The sequence below is a fragment of the Tinamus guttatus genome, unplaced genomic scaffold (assembly GCF_059628265.1).
Source record: "Tinamus guttatus ecotype Peru unplaced genomic scaffold, ASM5962826v1 Tinamus_guttatus_pri_ptg001340l, whole genome shotgun sequence".
Classification (NCBI taxonomy): domain Eukaryota; kingdom Metazoa; phylum Chordata; class Aves; order Tinamiformes; family Tinamidae; genus Tinamus; species Tinamus guttatus.
This window is the reverse complement of record NW_028289874.1, coordinates 62,530-87,159: the sequence shown is the minus strand read 5'-3', so window position 1 is coordinate 87,159 and position 24,630 is coordinate 62,530. Positions and strand designations below refer to the sequence as shown.

General features: G+C 39.9%; 1 protein-coding gene across 1 annotated transcript in view; it reads left to right on the top strand.

The window, feature by feature from the left end:
• The window catches only part of LOC148590450 (translation initiation factor eIF2B subunit gamma-like), a 95,081-nt gene that overhangs the window by 18,391 nt on the left and 52,060 nt on the right, over positions 1-24,630 (top strand). Inside the window, exons 4-5 of the mRNA XM_088539035.1 lie at positions 945-1,104; positions 6,420-6,531. Of these exons, the coding sequence (XP_088395161.1) occupies positions 945-1,104; positions 6,420-6,531 (272 nt within the window). The remainder of the gene's footprint in view (positions 1-944; positions 1,105-6,419; positions 6,532-24,630) is intronic.

Below are 24,630 nucleotides of genomic sequence, written 5' to 3'. Positions count from 1 at the left end.
AAACTCACTAATTTTCTGTAGGCTGTGCTGCAGAAATATTATGTTAAGATTAGTTTAAATGAAGTTAATTGCCAAACTGCTAGATTTTTGGCAGTATATTCCACAAGCCATGAGAAAGGCATAAAATCATTTCTAAGTAAGAGTTTTTAGCCTGACTGTATTGGTGGTGTGTGGTGCTAATGAAGCTGCTGGGTCTCACCCAGTGTGTGATTACATTTCTGTGATATATGCAGCAGTTCTCTTAAATGCTTTGTAATGCACTTTGAAATCCTGTGAGATCAAAATAAAATACAAGCCTGTTATTAAATAGGACCTAACTTCCTCATTTTTTTTTAATATGGGGTATTGCTGGTTTTAGGAAATGTATTTCTAGGCTGAGCCCACCATCACAGCACAATTACTGAGTAAATCACATCCTAGATAGTCTTTGATCTTTTTTTTTTCCCCGTGATAAAATAACATAGTTTAAATCTTTCCAGTGGTTTGTAGCCAGATGCAAAGTCAGCTAAAAAGATTTCTCCAGAAAGATTTCTTTTCTACATCATTATGTAACTAAAAGTAGCCATTAAAAATACTGTAGATTTTCATGGCAGGCTTGGAAGTCCTGGCTTCTGTATCCCAGTCCCTTCCATTGGGAGGAGATGGCAGTTCAGATGATCACATTTTCTTTACAAGCCCAGAGCTGGGTAACATAGAGCTACTTCAGAAACAGCAGAACTCAAGCAGTGTGAACTGGTGAAATTCAGTGCCTTGAAGTTAATTGTCCCGCTTCCAGTAAAACCCTATCCCAGCAACATTTTTTTTTTTTTGGTCAGTGTATGTATGACACACCTTGTGTAAAAAGGTTAACTGTTACAGGCAGCATTTGTTGCAAAGTCATCAGATGCTAGTCTCTATCTGGTCATGACAATCTCTGAAGGGCTCTTTGTGTTCTTCTCTGGCAGACGGATGTCTTGGTGCTGAGCTGCGACCTGATCACAGATGTCGATTTGTACAAAGTTGTGGATCTCTTTCGGGCCCATGATGCTACTCTCTCCATGTTGATGAAGAAAACTCATGAGCCCACAGAAGTGGTACCAGGGCAGAAAGGGAAAAAAAAGCCAGGTATGTAGGAATATATATGTGTGTATATATATTAAAAAAAATAATAGAGAAACCTATTAATATGTATATTGTGTATGATTATCCATTGGAGAGTAAAAGAGATTAAAAGGTACAGATACTCTGTTTTTTCTTCAGATTCCTTGGTGGCAGTGTGACTTGCCTTTTTCCAGTTCAGAATTAAGTTGTGTAGTCTTGCAGGCTCTGGTCCAAAGCTCATAAGAGTTCAGGGAAAGGCTCCAGGTGACTTCAGTGGGTTTTGGATCAGACCCTAGATTTTTGTTACATGTGAACATTAAACCCATTAGGTTTTTCAAGAGCACTCATCATCAGCCAGATTGTAACTGGGAATTTCACCATTGACCGTAGAGAGCAAAGTTAGATGGGTAACAAATACTTCTGGAAATTCTTCACTCTCATGGTATGTACTGAATTACTCTTCTGAGATCACATCCAGAAGCCTTTTACTAGGAAAAACTCCCACTGATTTCAAGGACTTGGTTAGATGCTTATCTGGTTCCTCTTACCATAATATCTGAGTTAGTGCCTTGTAATCTTTAATGTATCTATTCTCACAACACTGCTGTAAGGCAGGGCAGGGCTATTATCCCTGTTTTACCTATATGCTAAAAGCCCTGAACAGCATAGTGTTGTTCCCATACCCTGCCTCTCATTTTCTTTTAATGATACGTGTTAAATTACTGAGGCTTGATTATTGCCAGTGTGTCCTGGTTCATGATTAAAGCTCACAGGCGTTACAGTAATACAAATAAGAAAGCATGGTTCAAATTGATTGGGAGAGGAGGGAAATGCAAGCCAACAGTTGCACTATGTGTATGTGTGAAAGTTTTTCTTTCTTTTTTTCTTTTTTCTTCTTTTTTTTTTTTTAAAAAAAGAAAGATACTTAGGCCTTTTACATGAAAAGATTTTTCTAGAGTAACGCATAAGGATAACAGTGCTAAAAACGTTTATGAATTTGACTCCCTAACAGCTCTAAATCATAATTGCATGTAAAACATTGTGAAGAGCATTGCCATAGCTGCACAGCTGAGCATCCAGGAGTTAAGAAGTGCCTGGAACCAATGGATCTATGATTAAGCATCAGAGCTGTCCAGTAAGAGCGCCCTGTTCAGCACAAGTCAGGGGAGGTCTGTGAGGAGAAACAAGATCATCTGAAGACTCTTAGCCAAATGTAAACACATCAGGTTGCCCATGCATTCTTAATTTCCTTGTTTCCTAGAGTTTGTGTGCATGACTTTGTAGCATTACTCTTCTTGCATTACTTGTATAATAGTTTGTGTACAATTTGCCTGATCTGTAGAAGGCCAAATTTAAAAATATTTGAATTCCATCATGTGGAAGCATTTTGATGCTGCAGTGTTTATCTGTGAGATTGAATGCTAAAAATCTCCCTCTCAGAGCTACTCAACTTGAGCTGTCCTGGATAGTACTCGGAATTTGCCTTTTCTCTAGGGACTGTCTCCGATAAGCCAGGTACCTGCCCAGGCATTTTCAGTCTTTTGCTAACAAAGAGGAGTGCTGAGACTGAGGCCTCTCAGCTTCTCAAGTTCCAAGCTGTGGAGGGGGACAATATGCACAGACTCTCCTGCCTTTCATCCCTGGAGATTATTTTTCCTCCCTCTTCTATCCCCAGCCTAGAGTCCTTGCTTCTATGTGCTTTTTTCCTCCCTTTGTCCCTGTCAACTTTGGTTTGTGGGTGTGTTTTTTTTTTTTTTTTCTCTTTCTTCTCTCTCTCTATGTTAATTGTGTTAGAGAAATGCAGCAGATCGAGCCCTTTTGCCTATAACAGTCCTCACAGGCTGAGCAGCCTCATGCCTTGGGTGCTCTCTATGTTCCACCTGATGGCACAGAAGATTCTAGATAGTAACTGCCATTTGATCAGTTTGAGGAACTGATTGATTGAAAGAAAACCTTTGCATAAGTGCAAAATCTACAAAATTGTTTGCAGCTAAAATAGCAGCCTTGCAAAAGTATGTGAAACTACAGTTTTCCAAAAGAACGAGATGGTAAAAAGCACATTCTTGATTTGCAGATCACCACCCTTACTAAATGTCTCATCCCTTCTCCAGAGAATTGGCCTACCAGAACTTTTCAAAGGAAGGGACCATTTACGCTTAGGCTAAACACTGCCTTAGAAGCAGCTGAACTGTTTTCTCTGAAATTTTCCCAATTTTCCCCTTAAGGCAGGCAGCTGGTATTGAAAACTTCATCCCAAACAGTTTAAAACAGACAAGGCTTATAAACAACTAAAACAAGATACTAACACAAAAAGTGTTGGGCAGGCGTTCGTGGTGGGTGGCACTGTTAACTCCTTCTCTAATATATGGCATATCCATGGTTCTGTGTGCTCACGCTGTACTGTTTTAAGTTTAGATGTTAGGAAATGGATCTCTCAGCCCTGATAAGCCACTAGATGTTTTGACAGTTTTATTTATTGTTAGTCTGTTACTACTAATTTGTTATTTTTTGAGTCAAAGGAAAGCAAACCTTTATTTCCCATACCAAGTCATTGCTTTTAGGGTATTATTGAACATTGAAGACCTGTGATGGAGGAAACAATTTCTAAATTATCGTGAGCCCTAAGCATCTATAAATTGCTACTGATGATTAAATGCTTGGCCTAATTGAGTTTCAGGATATAGAGTGAAGTTCACTGGCTTTTATACTGGGGGTAGAGGGGGAGTGTCTCATATTGATTATAATTATCCCATGAACTTCTAAAATTGATTAATTAGAGGTATGCAGAGCCATGGCGATCAAAAAAAAAAAAAAAAAGAAGAAAAAAAAAAGGTGCTAATGAATGGTACAAATCCAAATAAACAGTGTGTGTCAGAAGTTCAGGAACCCAGAATGGAGTCTTGCACTTAAAAGTGACTTGCGAGGGACTGGGAGGAGGAAGAGTGCCCGAAACTTTCTGTGTATAAAGAAAAGCAGAGAAGATGGGGATGGTGACTCTTCCTTGCTTGTTTTTCTTGTCTTGAAAGCAGCAGGCATGTCATCACTGGTATTCCCTCTGGTTGCCAGAAGACCTCTCTGGTGGTCTCGCAGGCTGCGTCGTGTGAATCCTCTCCCCTTAATTGAAAGGGTGGGGATACCAAATCCCTAACAAAGGTGTCTTTTTTTTTTTTTTCCCCAAATGACAATTAATTATGCTTGATTAAAAAGCGTTTTAGATGATCTGACTGAAAATTATTTCTTCTCTCCAAATTGCTCAACTTCCATTCTCTTGTGAGGTCATAATTTCTTGAAGTCTTAAAGTCCTCAAAATTGATGGGATCTCATTTCTAGGGTACTCAGAAATTGCCATAACTGTTTCAAATCCTTATTTTTCTATCACAAGGAAGCAAAACACATCCTGTATTCCATTTTCATACTTTAAATCATTTTGTATTTAACGTCACTGCAGATTTAACATTTTTCTCATTCATCCCTCGCAGGGTGTGTATTCATTCTTATTAAATAGTGCCAGTGTGATTTGAAACAGCCCTCTTGTGTCTCTGGGTAATTGATTTTTTGTAATAAATTTTGTTGTTTTTAAGTTACGATAGTAATGCCTTTGATTGCCAGCATACAGTGAAAAACTTACTTTGACTTGGTATTCACTGTATATAAAATACATCTCTCTAACATGGTTTTCCTCTCTGTTTCTTATGTATCTGCACAAGCAAGAAGAACTTGTTTGGCAGTAGCTATGTAGCCAGTATGTAGTTCTGCTTTGAGCATATTTTCCTTTTATATTTTAGTGTGTAGGCAAGACCTGTGTGTAGGCACTGTAGTGTGTTGCAAATAGCAATACTGAGGGCATATTTAGGAGGTAGGCAGTGACAGCCTGAACTTACCTGGGGAGAGGTGTGGGCCCCCCGTCTGAGACACCCACACACTCGCATTGCTCTGCAAGGACACCCCAATTAGGTGGCACTGGTGACAGTTGTTTAGCCCCTAGTCGCAGATTTCATGGTGCTCCTTAGCATGAGGTTTGTCCTTCCTTTCCAGATTTTATTCTGATTTCAACTGATCGTACTTAATTTGTCATATTGTTGCATGTTCAGGCCTATTTTTGTATTCAGCTGCTGTCTAATGAATTTCTGAGTGGGGTGGGGAGATTTCTGAAGAGGGTATCCTTGATCACTCAGATCAAAGGCTGCCAGTGGGAAAGCTTTCAACAGCTGCATAGGTTTGACTGTATTTGGATAGTGGTTGTTTCTATGGTAACCCTGATGGAACAAATATCAAGAAAATAAAGGATGGGGCTGAACTGGGGGAGATGGGATTAACAATGTAGTTTAGCTGAGAAAAGATCTTAAAGAATTAACTGCTTATAGAGGATGCTGTTATGTGGTTAAAGGCTTAGGATTTAGGAGATTGAGTATTTGCCAGTATGGCCCTAAATAATAGTATTTAGTGAGAGAAAAGAGGTTTTGTTAGAACTATGCATTTTATATGTGTATTTTTGCACAGTCTATGTCTGCATAAAGAGCAGTCTGTGGGTGCCACCAGAATTATGGCTTACGTTATCAAGTGCAAGTTAGCATAAGCTTCCGTTACTCTGTTCAGAAAAAAATGCTTTAAATTTCAGCAGACCAAAGTCACTGTTGATGCACTGTCACTGATTGCAGCAAATAGAAATCACCACCATAATATATGTGACTATTAAGTATTCTCTTCATTGTCAGTTTTACAAATAGGTTTTTAAGACAAGGTAACCCACCCACAAACATCAAAGTGGTAGGAATTTTAGAACCTGTGCAGTTTATATGTATTTGGGTGGTTTAAGTTTTCTATTGCTATCAGTATTCACCTGAAATAGGAGATGAGTTGTGAAGTAGTTTTGTCTTGCCCGAAATCATAATACTCTCCACTCCACCTAATTCTAATGCAAGCAATGGAGTGATTTATGATGAGGAAGAAACAGCTGTTTTTTGAAGAATTTTGATTGCCATGGGTTTTGTCATTATGTAAATTCAGGTATTTTTTTTAAAAAAAAAGGGGGGGAGGAAAAAGGCAAGCACAATTTAGTGTAGCTCAAGATAGTGTTGCCTGTTAGGACCTGTAGTTGGCATCTTCACAGCAAGGTTGCAAAGAGCTTCAGGAACAGTGCTTTGAATGTCATGATCTACATATCACCTACCCTGACTGAAAAGAAGTAAATGAATATTGTGGGAAATTGGTACAAATTTGTTATTGCATTAGTCTGAAGCCTAATATTTAATGTTCCAGAGGTAGTTGGTGGTCCCGTTTGTTTTCAGCATACATTAATATAGGGTTATATAATGATTGCGTTTGGTTTTCTACTTTAGTGGAGCAGCGCGACTTTATTGGAGTGGATGACACAGGAAAAAGATTGCTCTTCATGGCTAATGAAGCTGACTTGGATGAAGAACTTGTCATTAAAAGATCCATCCTTCAGAAGTAAGACTATGAGTCCTTGTGTTTGAAACTGACTTTGGAATGGGTGGAATAGGAAAAATAGATAAAGGCAAAGTGGGATGAGGAGGGGAGAGAGAAGTTTCTTCAATATTCAGTGAGCAACATTTTATTATTTGTTGTGTCATTACAAGCAGTTGATAGGCCTGTCTGATACCTTCGTTGTGAAAAATTCCAGGGAAAGAAGTAGAATGGGTGTGAACTCTTTTTGAAATGAAGCCTGTATAGTTATAATTCAGATACCATTTAGAGTCAGAGATTCAGAAGTGGTAGACCTATGCCCATAAGTGAAATGCTAATCTCACTGCCAAAGTCGCACATCATCTGTGAGACTTGAGGAAGATGCTCAAAATTTCATGGCACTTTTGTGCATGTAGGCTTGGAAAGCTTCACTAGAAAACCCTTTTTATACCCATGGTTAAACTGCACTGATTTAATAAATTAATTTAAATTTAAATTAATAAATTTGCCTGACTAGCTGAGCTTTCTGCACAGTGCAGTTCATATCTATTAGCAGAAGAAAGATCCATTACTTATTGTTTCTTTATAGTAATTTTACTTTTCTAAGACCCATACACTGTCTGACATTTCCTGTGGAAAGATTTGCTGGCTCTTTCAGAGCCCAATCTTTGTAGTCTGTCCCATACTGTTGGTCAGGCTTCCCCTTTGAGATTAGACACATGTAGGGCAGCCATCTCTGAGCTGGGAAATATATCCATGTGCACCTTGTAAATCAAGGATGTGGATGGACATCCAGGACCTGCTCTTAGGTCTATGAAAATATTGCTGATGTATGTGGTAGGCTGTGTGGAATATTTGGGCATTGACAACCTGCTGCTAGGTGTTACCTTCCCTTGAACACCCCATGTGTGTGCAGGTACATCGTAGGTGCTATATGCCTATGGCATGATGACTCTTCTGCCTGGATTTTCGATTTACTCTTGGAGAAAGGTGACCAAAAGTGAACCATGTTAGCTACTGTGATAGAAAGACCCTGTCCCACAGTGTTCCCACAGCCTCTCTCCTTAGATTTTCTTGGTCCTGGCAAGGAGCAAGCTGCAGGCTTGCCTTCTTTGCATGCCCAGCAATTGATGTGCACGGTAGAGTAAATTATGTACTGTTCATTCTGTGTTTTTGACCATAAAACAAATAATAGATCTATTTTGGACTAGGATGGAATATTGTATCTGCTGTTAGTGGTAGGCTTGTTTTTATGGTTTTCTCATAGCAAAAGTGGGTGGCTGTAATATAACAACTTTGAAATTGCTGTAACATGTGTGATCCTAGTTGACCTCTGATTTTACAGGTTCATCTAAACAGAGGATTCTCATTCCTGCTATCCTATAGTTAAATTAATCAGACTTTATCCTGCAGGCCAAACTGTGCCTTCAGGAACACCTGTTCAGTCACGTTGCTTCAGCAGATCTTCTTGAGTGTAACTGTTTGGGATTTGGTAAATGGGGTGTTGGTGATTGTACAGATGGGATAAAATCTGTATGTCTCCATGTCTTAGCTTTGATAGTTTTGCCTGAGTAAATGTATTGTAAAATGTTAACCAACTTCAAAGTAAAAGCCACAGATGATAGTCTAGAAGCACAAAGAGAGATCTGCTACGTGTATACAAGTCACCAAGAACTTGATTTTATGTATTTTATTGAGGTTCCAAAGACCTCAAACAGCCTCAGGCTGAAGCATTGGGTCATTATCCACTTGGGTGATCTTCTAATGCTTCTGTCCCTGAAACCGCCTGCTGTGGATGCTCGTGCGCTCGCTCTTTTTCTTGGAGAAGTTCTGAGGAAAGCAGCATTGTATATGGAAATCATGAAGTATTTTTAAGTAAGCCATGGCAGCAACAACTGTGGGAGCTCTAGGAAGACAAAATGTTGGCAGCTAATGATGTTTTAACCACCGTGTTGTCTAGACCTGCTCTAGTCCTGACTTTCTCATGTGAGAAACAAAAGTGATGCTTAAAACCATCTTTGAAGTCTTTTTTTTTTCATACATCATACATCATAGTAAAGCAAGCAAGAAAGAGCAAGCCCAATCTTGCTTTTCTTGTGGATCACTTGAAGTGACTGACTTTCAGCTGCCATGTTGGCCATTTCTTGATCTCTGGACTTTGTTTGGATGGAATAACAGACTTTGTGGCACGATGGGAGAATTTCCAGTACACTCATTTTTTCCTTTGTAAAATACAATAGACATCTTGAGGGTGTTGCTCTTGTTTGTTTTGCTTTTAATGATCCCTTTGAAGGGTTATGGTGGTCCTGCTACATGAACTCTAGAACTCTTCCAGTGCTTGGTTTGCACACTGAATCCTTTTGATTTTTCTTTTTTTTTCCTTTTTCCCCTCCCTTTAAGGAGGGGGGTGGAAGGGAGGGAGTGGAGGAAGGAATGGGAAGAGGAAAGACAAACTTCTCCTTAAAGTGTGGACTCTTGTTACTGACAAAAATCTAGATCCCTTACAAAAACTGTTCAAAGGGCCTTCGGCTTCCCCCACTCACAGGAGGGAAGTTCTGTTGACAAAACATCCAAAGCTGTAGAACGCTAATTTAAATCCTTAAAGAAAAACCTTTTTCTTGACCTTTGCCTTCTTCCTATCATTGGATTTCACGCTCTTCACTTTCCGGCCATAAAAGAGCAGCTGGTGGGGAGGGACAGAGGAAAATACACATTCTCCTGAGTACCTGTTGAGTATTAAATATTTGTTTGCTCTTGATTCAGGCGTTCTGTAATAATTAAAGTGTTACAGAATGAACTTTTTAATGAGACTTATAAATTCCTGGTGAAACCTATTTTTCTCCCTTATTCTGTTGCTGAGTATAGTTAGGACTTCTTTTGAGGATTTGTTTTGTTTTGTGAGCTGTGGGTAGTTATTTTGGTTTTGAGGAATACCTGTCCTCTTCGTACCACCACAAAGACGATGTTGGGTTTTGCTCTTTTGATTGCCAGAGCAAATCTGTCAAGGCTTTCTGTTCAGCTGTTAAATTGCCCATTTCTTCCGTGCAGTTAATAGTTCTCAGGACAAGTCCCTCAGGCTGCATCTCACCTCTGGTAAACAAGTGCATAACGGTGCCAAATGCATCCGTTCAGACACATTTCAGTGCCTCTGACACTGCAGCAGGACGGGCTGGGCGGAAAATTTATTGGTAGTGCCTAGAGAGATGCCACGGGGGAAAAGCATTTTCAAGGAAATGGTTCCCTGTTTGGGTCATGAGAGCTTATAAAAAGCCATGAGCAGCCTGTGCGTGTCATTCACTCCAGCAAATAGCTGCAAGATGAGATACTAGAATGAAAGAAATACAGTTTGGGGAAGTTTGGGAGCCAACTCGGGGGCCCTTTGAAGAGAAAGAAAAGAAAGTTATGTGCTCATCCCTGGAGCCTGGTTCTGCCGGTGACATCTCTCTGACTCTGGGTTTGGCAGAATGAAAGACCGAGGAAATAATGAGAATTCCATAGCTGCCTGTTTTGTTTTTGGAGAGAGGGGGTAAAGGTATTTGTTTTCAAAGCGTGATTACAATGGCCGGGGACTTTTTTGCTCCACCTCTGATATTTATGGTCATGCAAAGTGAGACAGTAAAAGACACCTGTTGGAGCAGGTCTAAATTTGGAGTGTTTCCTTTTAAGATATCGTCGGCTGTTGGAGGGCGAGCGGAGCCTTCGTGGGTGTTCCCTCCGCTGCTGCAGGTGCAGGTCTTCTCCTCGAGAGTGCGTTAATAAATCACCATGACAATCCCAGCTACTTATTACCTCATACATTTCAGACAGAAAGGGATACCTCATCTGTAAATATATACATATATATACATATATATGGTCCTCATGTAAGTAACCTTGAAGAAACAATACAGATCTGCTTTTAAGATATTTTAATAAAAAGAAGGGGGTAGAGCAGGGGAGGATTTTTTTTGTCCCTTTTTCCCTTGCACCATGAAAGTAAAAATGATGGTGCTGTATCATTTTAAAAGCTAGTGTTGCCAAGTGGGTAGGTAATGAGAGTTCAGAAATAGTTTTGATCCACTCGATATCCTTTCTGTTGCCTTGGGATGTTGCCTTTTTCTTTTTTCTTCTTCTGATGATTTATTTTAAATAAATGGATTGTATATAAATGCACTGGGACTTCCTCAGCATTTCTGTTATCTTAAACTGCCTTCCTTGAGAAGGTGTCTGGGAAATACTTTGAATCACCTTTGGTGCTTTATTTGTTTTTAATTCAAGATGTAGCTCCCTGAGGAAGAGTGGGAGTGACACAGATCCAGGCAAATGCTCCACTCTATAAAACATCCTCAAGCAGGTGTCCCCTGCAGGGACAGCCGTGTGGCCAAGGGGAAGACCATGGCCAGGCTGGATGTATGAGGGAGCTCTCCGTAAGCCACGTGTGTCAAAATGAGTTGGATCACTTCTAATAGATTAAACAGCGGGACTTTGATAGCGTGGTTTGTGTCCCCATGCTCCCATAGGCAGTACCACTGACAGACCTGGACCTGGTAGGGAAACTGTGAGCGTCGACTGTGGGGCAGTCCCGGGAGCCCTAACTCAGCTGCCTACAGATAAATATATGTATTTGCTTTGGTGTTGTTCCCATGTGGGGAAACTTGGTATCTGCTCTTTTCATAAATAGGAATTAATTTTTTCTGATTACCATCCAGAAAATATATCAGGTTATTTTTGGCTCACTCATCACAAAAATCAAAGTTGTTTGTGTAGATTTAGGTAATAATCCTTTTGCAGATGCACAAGCCAAAACAGAATCTGGTTCCCCTTTCCAGAACTGAATTGGTTTCGCAGTGCTAGTAGGAATTTAGAAAGTTGTAAAATGTTATTTTGGCCAGTAAAGTAAGCAAATCCGTCTCTGAATCAAAACAGGGGAACGAGGTCTACTGAATAAGAGGGTGCAATTTTTACACACTAACTTTTCAGTCTATAACCACATTTCAAAAACATTGGTGTAACTTAAATCATATTTCTTCATAGAGAAGAAATATAGATTCCTCTTCATAGAGAAGAGGAGCTTGCTGAACACTTCAGCAGCAGACTGTTGGGTTGTGAGTTGTTGCTTAAGCCATGGATTGGGAAAAGATGCTCTCAGGATGCTCTTGGAGATCTTGCTCGCCTGTTCTCAGTTCCCTAAGAGTTACTGCTATAACCTGGAATGAGTTAGTTTGCTCAGAAAGTATGCCTTTTTTATTATGCATTTAAACTTTGCTCAACTAGTTATGCTTTTTCTGAAAATGCATCCTGGGAATGATTGTAGCCTTCAACTTCAGAGATGAAGTACTTTTTTAGTTACTGTTTTTAAAATGATTATTAGACGAATATAAAGAAAATATTTTAATTGATTGATGTTTATATTTTATATTTGTGCAGCAAATCTGGCTATATTGTGAAAGCAGTTTTTGAGACATTGAGCTTTGAAGAGCATACTGCTATTGCTGCTACTGTTGTATCCACTGCATCCACTGTTTTTTATTGTGTTTTGCTGTTGCTATATTTTTTATTCATTCAGTAATGGGTTGAAAGAATGTACAACTTGTCCAGTCCTACATATAAAGGCAAGGGCATGCCATGTCTTCATAGCCATACAGATAAGCAGTCATGAATCTTAAAATCTGGAATTTCTAGAATCTGGAAATATTAATAAGAACACTTATTGAATTTATCCACAGAAAGACTGATTAGCAATGGGTTTAGTTTGGCTACAAACCTTTTTTTCCAGCATTACAGAAAACATAAGACTAAAAGCAGCAAGCATGGGGCTTGGCATTTGGTTCCCAATCGTCAGTAAATATATGTTGCCTGGACTGTCATTAGCCATTTGTCTGCCTAATACTGTAGTCTCAGATCACCACTCGGGCTGTGATTCTGCTCTACTTTTCAAAGTTTTCAAAGGAGGAGGAGATGACTTTGTTGTTTGGACACTGCTGAGTGCATGTGACTTGGTAAACACGGAGCTTTGCGTGAGTCACCTTACCGGACAATGCGAGGCTGCATCTCATTGTTACCCCGAAGGAGCCTTGGGTCTCCAAAAGACAACAGATGCTCTCCTCGTTTTAGAAGTGTTCATGTTTTGGTGCAGTTGCTGCTGTGTCCTTACTTCTTAGCTGTGCAATGAGTTCAGTTCATCTCCCAGAGTTGGTGGGAGCTGTATCCATCGCTAGTTATTTGTGTTATATTTAGCCCAGTTGACCCAGATGTAACCTGTTTGATCTAGAAATTCCTCTGTATGGTCTGGTTATGGAGGAGACACCGAATGGTCAGATTTTGCTTGGAATCTGTGCTCAGCCGTAGCATGGATTTGATGAGGTAGAACATAAGAGTCTATTGAAATCTTGGGGTTTTGGCCTTGTGTTCGGTGTTTCCAGAATGACCAGCAAGTGATAAAGGGGCCCAGAGTCCGTGTTGTGCAGGCGGGATGGCACAGAGAGAAAAGTCAGAGGTCAGAGGAGCTATCCCTGCTTGTGTGAGCGCTGTCAGGCTCTCCCCTACCACATGTCAGACATGTGTTACTCATCAGCGGGATGTGGGACTCCATGACGCAGAGCAGACTGGAATGCGGAGTTAGTTAACACCCGCCGTTGGGGAATTTAGCAGCCAATGTGGAATACAGGGGGGAGGAAACTGCCTGGTTTAAAGCAAAGTAAGGGTGAAATGAGGCATGTGACTGTTCCTCTTCAGTTAGAAAGCCTAATTCTGCATGGAGCTGAGGCCCTGGTTGCTTAGCCCAAGCAGAGCTTACTCTTGTGGTTCCCTTACCATGTTGTCTTTTTTTCTATTATTATTCTCTAATGTCATGTTTGGCAGAAGCTTTTCCAGTAGGCTGGAGGGAAATACCTGTGGGATTTTTCCAAGACACTATTAATCTAGCTGATGCCAAGCAACCTGGATTTTGAAGAGCCTTTCCATCAGCCTAGTAGCTGAGATCCCAAATCACTAACTCACAGGGACACATAAAAATGATAGTCTGTCTAATAGGCTATTTATGTGTCTAATAGACACATAAAATGATAGCCTGTAGCTATTAATTAATATTAGCTACACTGGGTATCAACTGAACTGCTAGTTGCAAATTCTTTAATGCTAATTTATTACACTTACTCTTGGCCATTGTGAACTCCAATCTCGATGATTTGTTTAGCACTGCTAAGAATAAGGCACAAGCCCTAATGGAAAGAATAAGAGCATATAATTAACTGCTTAGAGGTATATATGTGTGCCTGCAATCCTTGTTTTGCACTCTGCTTTACTCCCAGCAAATATATATCTTTCAAAATGTTTCCATTCATTCAGAATACAATGCTGAATTCCCTTGTGAATAGCCGTTGTGTGGTTCTCCCCAAACAGCATTGTGCTGGCAGTTTCTGGAATTACACAGGAAATGAAGAGCATAGCAAACTATCCTTTCTCTTGCGAAGACGCTCTCCCCGGGAGCTCTTCCAGTGGATCGAGTAAAGAGCAGTGATCCCTTCCTAAGGGCAGCAGCTCTTACGTTTCAGCTTTGAGCAACCTTTATTTTCTCTGACTATGAATCCCCCTTTTTCTCTTCAAATTTGTTGTAGCTTTTTTCCAGCTTGTAAAGACTGGATATTTCCTTCTGCTACTAGTAAAATATATTATCCAGCCATCATAGAGATTTTGTATAGAACTCTCTCCTTCCCCAACCACTGAATATGAAATACTCAACTAGGAATTAAGAGAAGTGATGATTAGACCTTCATTTGCTAACTGGCAATGCAGAGCGTTTCACCTTCCACAATTACTCACTTTATACACAGCTTACATGTACCAGCATACCTGCAGATTGGCTGGCAATAGCAGTTGTTATTTCTTTAGCTAGTCTTCTTGACCATCTTGAAATTCTTTAATATTAAAGGCGAAAAAAAGAAAAAAAAAACTCCTGAAAAACAAAAGAGGAGAGGAATATTCTTAATTTCAGATTAGTGAAAGCTCAGGAGTTCAGGGAATGTAGATCAGTCAGTGCATACAGATTTAAGGGAACAGCTTAAAGCAGACAGAAGAAAAAAAAAAAATGGCTGATGGACTTTAATTAAACTCCAAGGGCTGGAAATGAACCAGTAAGAAATCAAGTGAGATTCAAGTTAAAGCTGAACATCTAGTTTGTCTGCATTTAAATGATCTGAGCAGCTGATGATATTTGCAAGAGACCATCTTTCAGTATTGCTTTTTTTCTTCTTTGCTTTATTATTCTCAAGCTGTAGCATTAAATATCATTTGAGAAGCATGTCCTTAACTTCTGCCTGTCTTGTCTCTACAGTGCAGGTGTTCATGTATATACATATATGTGTGTGTGTGTGTGTATATATATATATATAGTATTTTTACTTTCAGTGCCCTGGTTACAGGATTCTTTCTGTAATAATACTATTATTTATTATTTTGCTTCTTAACCCCACCTCCAGATGAGCTACAGCATTGCTGAAAGTCTCTGAAATTCTCACTTCTGCAACTTTGAATCTTAGCCAGGTAGAACAGTAATAACAGAATCACGGCCAGCGGTGCCATAAATTTCAGCTAAAGTAGAGAAGAAGAAAGCTGATTTCTGTTTGTACTATTGTTCGAGATATTTATGCAGGGCAGGTCTTTCAGCAAGTGTGATTATTTGCAGAGAGGCCCTCTCCCTTCTTGCATTAGAATGGGCTGGGATGTGTGTGGGGAGCAGCACCTGAGGAGCCGCAGACACACAGGAGTAAAATCCCCTGAGAACGAGACTTCTCTTTATGGCCCCCTTTTCTTTTTTCACTTCTAGGGCACTTGAAAAATATTGTTCTTTGGGTAGATCTTTTTCCTAGATCCCTGGGTTAACATTTGGGTGCTTGCCATTTTCCCAGACCAAGAAGCTACTGGAGATTTAAGCTTTTCAAGCAGGAAGGTATGCAAGCACATATTTTGCAGCCCCAGACACTATTGAAAGAATAATGGACCCTTCCCACATTCAACTCCATTCTTTTTGCACTCACTTCCAGACCTCTGGAGCCACCAAGCTAGCAAATGATTACATTCTGCCTCTCTTCCGGAACTCTTCCTAAACAAAATCTTAATTGAGACATTGGTTTACACAATTTGGATTCCTTTGTTAGGCAAGGAGTTAAAGGTAGCCCCTTGTTACTGAGGGGATGGATCCCTGAGCCAAATTACTGCTTGCTGGTATGTTTTTTGTGTATCTTACTACTTGAGAAAATAATGTGTATTAAAGATTTGAGGGGTTTTGTCTCTTGCATTTGTTTTCGATGCAAGTTGTGATACTGCAGCTGTAGAATTCAGGACCTGCATTTTTTTTCCAATTTGCCTTATTATATGAACACAGAGACTCAAAAAAATCAGACTTTGACATGTTTTTGCTATGTCCTTAATATTTGCCAACTGAGAAGGACAAATGATGACACTAGGGAAATTATATAGATTACAAGGCTTTATATGTGGTGGGGATAACCTCCTGGCTGGGATAAAAAATGACTTTACATGTCCTGAACATCTGTTCACTTGAAGTATTTGCAGAAAGGTTATCTGACCTTATTTCCTAGTAATTTGTAATTTTCTTTGAGGGTAGGAGGGGGAAAGAAAGATGTTCATCTGTGTGATTGTTATAGAGAGCCATTAAAGTAAAAAATCTTTTCCTTACAGAGGAAGAGCGTTCTTGTTCTGTAAGTGGTGTTAGAAAGAATGTAAATTTAAATGTGAGTTAATGCAAGCAGGTGATCTTATATCAAGAAGGTGGTGTCATGAAGTATGAAGAAATAAAAAAGGAGATATCCTGCTCTCTACCTGGCTTCATGGCCCCTGATTTTTGTCTCTGAGTTTCTTCATTTTTGAATGAAGATAATACTACTTTCCTGTCTCATAAGATCATAAATCATAAATCACTGTGAAGGTAAAATGCCACTCTGAGTACGGGGTATTAGCTGTCGCTTTTCCTGCGTTTAGAATTGGAGTCAGACCTCTACAAAGAGTAGCTGCCGTAACATTGCATGCAGCACGAGCTACAAACCGTGTTTACATCTAGCTGGTGGCTTTCAGGACTTGTATTTCTGCATTTGTCAGGCCCCAATAATATTTAGATGTATTGCTGTGTAGTTTATACTTTATTGTGGCACGCTGCTGTTCTTATAATCACTTTGCTTTGTAATTCCCTTTCGATTTAGTCATTTATTCTCCAGTCCTTCGCACAAAAGCGCAGAACATATGGTGGAAATAAACAAACATATATTTTTTGCATTAACAAGCCACTGCTCCTAGGTGTGTGACCCCGGCTGCAGAGGGGTGGCTGCTCGTGGTCCCCGGGCTGCTTTGGCACACGGTGGCCTTGGCTGGCGCCGCGGGTCGGGCAGCCGCAGAGCCGGCGCGCGGGGCCGTCCCGGTGCCAGGGCCGCACGGAGCCGCGCGCCGTGTGGGGCCTCCCGGGGCCCGGAGCCTGCCCCAAGGCCCCGGCGGCCTCCGGAGGAGGTGCAGGAACAGTAGGAGGATTGTGTGGGGTTTCTGAGGTCTCCGCTAGCCGGGATGAAGGAGAAAAGGTGATATTTTATAATCGCAGTGTTTGTTTGGCTGCTGTCCACTTCCAGCACAACCTTCTGGTGGCAGTTCTTGCACTCTTAAGAAGGGCATTTTTGTTACCAATATGTGCAGCTTGGGTCAGCACTTTCAGGTCCTACCAAAATGCAAATGTCAAATAAGAGTTAAAATCCTTTATAGTTCTTGCTTTAAATAGTTTACTTTTTATAGTAGAAAGCCAATTCCCTTTAGAAAGTGATTGCTCCCCAGACTACTTGTTTTCATTTCTCCCAAGACATTTTAAAAGCATGCCAATAATTTCTGCATTAAAGCGCCTTTTGAGTTGACTTGGGCTGCCAAGCAAGCTTCTTGTGTGTGCCTTTTTTGTGAAAATCTTATGCATGAAGAGAAGGAGTTAATGTTTTCCAAATGACAAACTGTGTTAATAAAGCAAAAGGTGATACTGCCCTGTGAAATAGTGGCCCCACAGATATCGTGTGCGTAAATGAGGATCCGATGAACATGTATGTCAAGAATGCTACAGACAGCAGAAGTGCCAAACACTAGGGCTGAAGCAGAGCTGAAGAACCTGCTGGAAAGGAGCCTGCCAGTGTTCCTTTGGTTTTGTGTTTTGAGGCTATAAAGGATTTTTTTCACCATTAGGAAGGCAGCAGCCTGCAGCAAAATAATTTAAGGCTAATTCCCCCTTAACACACTTTCTGTCCAGTGACTACTTAATTTTCCTAAATAAAAATGTTGCGTCCACTGTGGAGGTGACTCATAGCTGCAATTCAGGACTTTCAAAAGCTTTTCCTCTTTTTACCTGCTATATGCCTGCTGCACTGCTGCTGATTTCCACTTTTCTTACAATGGTGATAAGAAAACCTAAGTTTTAATTCAAGCAAGTCTCATGCGAGTATCCAGAGGCTGGATGTCTTAGGACACTACTGTTTCCTTAGTTTTCCAGATATGCTGGTGAGTCATTTTCATCATTGGTCAGTTATTAAGGAAAGTTACTGTATGGTGGAGAGATGAAAGGTGACCAGAGCTGTTCTTGGTAAAAACAATTAAAATTAATGAGGCTTGTGGGAAAGTACTACCATATAGCAATTTGAGGCTACAGCCAGAAGAGTGCTATGTGTGTGATTAATCAAGGCCACTCGGAGTGCATACAGGTCCATAGCTTTGCAAAGGCTGAACTGATATCAAAGTGCAAGTTTATTTGGTCAAGGCTGTTGATTCCTGCATGCTGCAGGCTGGGTAGAGCACTGGTAGGGAGAGTTAGATGGAGTTATACAGAGGAAGGAAATTACTGAGCCTCGAAAGCATTCCCTGCAGGTCAGCGCTGACTTGACCGTGAACTTTGTCTTGGAAAGTATTTTCTTATTTACACTTATAGTTAATATTCATTCTGAAAGTTCTGCAATGTTTGACCTTCTAAATGTAATATGAGGAAAGACAGATAGACAAAAAGTGCCAATATACAGTGAAATAATGCTACAAGAACTGCTTATTAGCAGTCTTGTTCATGCCTACCTGCAACAGTTAATGAGACTTCCTTGCCTGCTGTCTTGAAAGAGGTAACTTTGTAGTTCACTTGGATAGTAAGACCCAAAATAGATCTTAATATAAAAATGATCACTTGAGGTTAGCTGTTAACCAGAACATACGAAGTAAATGTCTGCTGTTACTTGATCATTTTGTGTTTACTTGCCAAGCTGAGATTTTTACCAGGTATATTTATGTTTTCTAAGTATCTTTTGTTATTCAACCACTTTGCTTCTGAACAACAGCATCTTTAGATACTGCTGGGTCACTTCTAGCTCTGCTTTGAAAGGAGAGGTGGCTTTTTTTTTTTATTACTAGAAATGGAAATGTTGTGCTGTATGGTTTGTACTTCCAGCAAATTCTTCTGGACTTTAATTTGTATTTGATTTTCTGGCTGGTTTACAAGAATATATGATTCAATTGATTCAGTTGTGTTTTTAATTGAAAACATGCACAGTTTGTATACATGGAAAAAGGATCGTTTGCGTGTAGGGAAGAGCTCATGGGAGGGCATGTGAGAACTCTTATCTGCACCTGAGCATGTAAGTTTAGCAAATGATCTTGTGTCTGATTTTTATTTGTGTCTTTTTATCAATGTACGTCAGAGGTCTGCACACAAATCAAGTGTGCTGTGCAGGCTAATTAAATCAGGGCCTCTGTAGAAGAACTTAGTTTCTGGAATTGCTCTTGTAAATCACAGATATAAACAAAAATCTAGTTTTTTTATATCATTTTTCCTCTGCCTCGTGTACGTGATTCTGGGAGTTGGAGAGTTATATGTTTATGCATTTGTTTTTATAGCAGAATATTTGTGTGGCTGGATTTTTATTGAAGCATAATTCCTGGTTTCCTTAAAGCTGAGCAGTGCTACTGTACAGTGGAAACATGCATTAATTTCAGAGTAACTATTAGAGGTTGTTCATTCTGAAGCCGTCAAGGCAGCAAAATTGTTTTCAAGGGTTCCTTCATTAAGATCTTTTTGCCACTTTTGTAGAAATTGCTGCTGAAAGTAAATGGAAGTTTTTCCTGAGAGAAGGATGTACAAAGAACGGCATTTAGGCTGGGGAACCTTATTGCCCTTCCTTCTCCTGCCACTACTTTTATTTTCTTTCCTTTTGCCTGCATGCCAAGATGAGCAATATCCAGGAGATCCGTTTAAGCTGAAGTTAGCTTTAGTGTGTTCTTTCTTGGTTTCGTTTATGGTTTTCTCACAAGTGGACAATGCATTTAGTTTAGAAGTTTAAAAGCCAAATGGGTGTTGCAGTTAAGGATATGGTCCTTGCTTATGTTACATCAGATATTCCAGCTCTTTGAAGAAAGCCTATCTTCCTGTGAATTGCTGTATAAATACAAAATCTACTTTTTCTCAGAATGCACCTTGCTTGGTTAGTCATCAGGTCTACTTCTCATGCTGAAATGCCACAACTACTTTTTAATTTTAATAGCAAGATATACTGGGAGCAGAGTCAGAAGCTTGGGGTCTTTTAGAAGCAATATAACAGGAGTCTTTTAAGGCTTCCTGCGCATTTTGTTTGTTGCTCGTGGCTTCTTTACACTCTTCAGTTTAATACTGTTTTCTGCAAAAGCAGCCATTGTAGACTTGGGCGTTTTTATATTACTTATACAGTCCAGAGAGTTAGCACAGGTCTTTATAGTTACAGATTGTTCCCAATACATTTTTTTCTTTACAAGCTAAGGGCAAGACTGTACATGAATCTCTGTTATTGTATTTGTGCTTTGTACTCATATACTTGTTGACTGTTTTACAAGCCAGTAACGTAGTAGCCACAGGCTAGGAAGCTTGCCCAGAAATCTGGCATATTTAATTAGTCCTAGTAAACAAGCAGAGTTTCAAATTTAATTTTTCCTTCTTTAATTCCTTATAAACCTCAAGCCATTTAAAACTTAATTTTGACACTAGTTTCGTTTATGCAGTTGGATAATACTGAAGCAGTCCACAACCACAGATGGAGAATGGTCCTGGTCCCTTCCAAGCAAGGAGGGAATATGAAGTGTTTTGTTTTAATAGTATCTGAGGTTGTCATAAAATAGTAAACGATAATTTTCGGGTCATCCAATACGCATTTTCTTTTCCTTTTTGTGTTTTCTTTAAGTGTTTCAAGATGAGGAAATTGTCCTGCCATGGGTTTTGCCTTGTAAAGGAGAGGGTTTGGATTTGTTGCCACTCTGGTCTTTGTAAAGAGACTTGCCCTAAAAGTAAATTATAGAGGCATCTGAATTTTGTTATTCACTACAGCCAGTTTATTGCTTCTAGCCAGTGATGTCTAAATCACTACCACCGATGGCCGGCTTGATGCAGGGCTCAGCTGCCCTCTTCTCCTTTTTGCTTTTTGATCTCAGCTTGTGATCAACAGTGAAAATGGCTCTGTACTACTGCTTTCATTACTAGGGACCAATAAAGTCTGGATTAATAGTGCTTCTCCTATCTATTTCATTGCTGAAACGGAGCTCCAAACAAGTAGTGTGCCAACGTTCCCTTCTCACAGCCGTGAGACACTTGCTAGTTTTAGCCAAAAACTGGACTTTGTAATTGCAGCTGCAATCAGTATTTAAATTGTGCAAATATACTGATGAGCAGTGTCTTACTAGCTGTCAAGGCAACTTTTCCTCCAAGGAGGTTTATTTTAAAGCAACAGTGACTGTTTCTTGTATTTATTACGAAGGCAGCTGCCTCCCAACCCTCCTCCCGTATTAGGTGCATTAGGACTCGCTGCGATGTGCAGAACGATGCTCTCGTTTGCACCAAGTTTCTCTTTCAGCAGCAGCCACCCGAGGGAAGGAAGCAACGTGGGGCTTCAAACGCTGCTTCTTCGCCTTCAGTTTGCCAGGATCATCTTCTGCCCACCGTGATACTCGCTGTGCAAAAAGAGAAAAGGTCCTACCCAGCTTAAGCTGTTATTCAGATCCTATTAATTGGTGAAAGATGAGAAAGACTTTAAAAATCCAACCCTGTCTTTAGCATGTGGTGTATATTTATGTTTATATTCAGCTGGGGTTTAATGTTGTAATGCTCCAACTTTACGTCTTCCTGAAAGCATTTTAGGTGTAAGCTTACTTTCTTACAGTAATAAGTAATATGATGCAGCAACTTCTGTTATAGCTATTAAAAAAATCTGGAAATTTTAAATCATGAGTAATCTAGTTTAACCAGAAATTAATCCAGTGTGGTTCTAACCACTGTAATTACTTGTTTAAAAATATAAATTTGGACCCTGGGTAGATGTATTGTGCTTCTTGTGATAACAATAGATTTTCATGAGCGGGTTGCTGATTTTGTTTTCTGGTGGTGTGCTTTTTCTTCTCTGACGCTCATTCTTATTGTCCCACAGTATTTCTGATGGTGCTTTGTAAAATACCATTTAGCTGTTAAAATCATTACTCATAAAGTTCTTTTGAGTTGAAAGGAGGGGAGTTCTCTGCAGTTGGCTTCGGCCTGATTTTTTTTTTTTTTGAATTCTGGTCACACTACAAAAAGAACACTGTAATTTCAAATTGCAAGGTTTTGTTTTAATTAATTTCTTATTTGACTGTCAAAATACTAGTTGACGTATTTAATAATATCATTTCCTCTACAACTAGAAAGGAATGCAAATAACCTACCATTTTTAAGTGATGTTCAGATCACTCAGAGGTTTTTTTTTTTTTCTTTTTCTTTTTTTTTTTTTTCACTGCAGAATTGGGCTATGTTTTGCTGCTGGAGTTTTCCCTAACCCTGGTCACTGTCTGTGCTCCGAAGTCTTATGGCTCAGTGTTGATGTTGTCCTAAATCCAGACTAGCATCTATCTGTGGATTTGTCTGAATACATTGGCTGAGTCATGGCTTCAGCTTGCCCAAGCCAGGAAATCCTTCTATTTTTCTGTAGGGAAGCAGCATTCATCTCATCTAGCTGCTTAGAGCTTATCGTAGTTTCCCCTAAAATGTATTTTTTCAATGCGTGAACCAGTCTATATCCTGGGCACCACAGCCAGGCTCCTTCTGCACTGGTGGCAGAGTCTAGATCTGTACCCGCTTTCTTTTAATTTCTGGCTGAAATGAAGCTGTTTTCATTAACTGCTTGACATTTATAGTTGTCTGTTAAGATCTTGTCAAGATGATTACTTAGTGTGTGACCACATGCTAAAATGTCCACACTTAAAGTTGCAATGTGAATAACTATGACTAGAAAACCTTGTCATGAATCAAAATCGAGGCAGAAGCAGTAGGTTCCAGGGGGAAATCAAAAGGAAACACAGGTCAAAGCATCAGTCTAGGAGGCTACAGAACCTCAAGGAGCAGGAGCTCAGGTTAATTCACTTACTGTAGAAGAAGGAAATGAGTGTTGCCAGATTTACTGCAGAGAACGTCCTACACGGGCTGGATTTAGGTAGTTTTCAGTAATTTAAAACATAACATTTGATTTTTTTTTTCCTTTTTTCTTCCCCTTTGGATTCAGAGCTAATGTCATGTATCTTGCTTTCTAGACTTTTAAATGCTGCAGGGAGCCAGATATTGCTGTCTGTCTAACACAAGACATGCACTGCTGAATAGCATTTGAGATGTAAAAATTAGATACGCCCTTTTATTGTCTCTGTCTGTCTTGTTCTCTCTGTCTGTCTTTCCTTCTAAGCCTGATAGCTTGCTGTCAGTCTCCTGTTGGATCATTCTTGGGTTCCATTAAATTTAACTATGGAAAGAGGTAGAAATAATAATGCAGTGGCAGTTGCGCACATTGTCTTTTATTTTAAAAAGAGAATCCTAGATGATTCTTACAAACATGATGGTTTGAATGTATGTATCCTGTAAACAAAGAGGCAGAGAGATGCATCTTCTGGCAGAGGAGCCTGTTTGTTCTTCAGTTGAAGATCCTACCAGAGGAGGGTGAGTGATGAGGTATGGCCTGCACACAGGAAGAGGTTGCAAGAGAGATTTTTAATTCTGACGAACCTATGGTGCAAAAGAAGGTGGCTTTCCTGAGCTACCTGGAGGGTTTTTCACAGTGGCAGAATAAAGGTGTACATGTCAGCTATGGTTGTGCTGCTTCTGGGCACTGCACTGTGAAGGGAGATGCTTATTTTTACCTTATTTTTGGCTTTTCCTTCTTCTGTATTTGCCTGTAGTTGGAGCTGGGGTGAGTGGCTCATTTTGTGTGTTTCAGTAGTCTGAGGGTGAGCAACGACCTTAAATCTCTGAATTTTGAAGATGACAGATTATGAATTCTAGACAATAGTGAAATCCACGTCGCCTGGGAGGCACAAGAGCGTCTTGTGAGCTTCTTCAGCAAGTCCCTGGCCACGAGCTGCACCGTTCCCATTCTGTGCTGTTTGTCTTTGAGTCTAGGCCAGTGACATAAGAAATAGTGGCAGCCTTGCTGTGTTTAAGCTATATATTGCTAGTGACCTACAGCTCTGACCCAGTGTTTAGTTTCACTGTTTCCCATGCATTTACTGTAATTATTTGATTTAAGAAAATATATCATATGTCTACTGCTTAGCCCTCTGGGAGCTGGCGTAGGAGGGATCAGCAGGAGCTGCTGTTCTTCAGTAGCCTCTGTACTATTCTCCAGCTTCAGCTGTTTGCTTAAAACTTGTTGTTCTTATGTTTTGTCATCCTTTCAGCCCCGGTGATTTTAGGAAACTGTTATTTACTAATGTGAATTTCCATTAGGCAGGAAGCAAAATGAGCTGAAATTTGGAAAATATTAAGCTTACCAGGTGCAGACTTTTAGCTCTTTCTCCTTGTTTAACAAAGAAAGCATTTCCCAAAGCTTGATTAAATCTCTTAAATCATAGTTTAGCCCAGCATAAGACAAATAAGCTCAAATAGCAGATCTGAACCAAAGTGACTAAGCCGTGTCCTGTTCTGTTGGAACTGAATCAGTTATGGTGTACAATAAACTATTTTATTGTCATCCTGGCCTTAACTGTAGCATAAGATGATTACATTGAATGCATATAATAATAAAGCTTACATTTGTATACACTGCTTTAAATATTTTGGCAAACCATGGAGAGAACTTTTACGTGTGAGGCTTG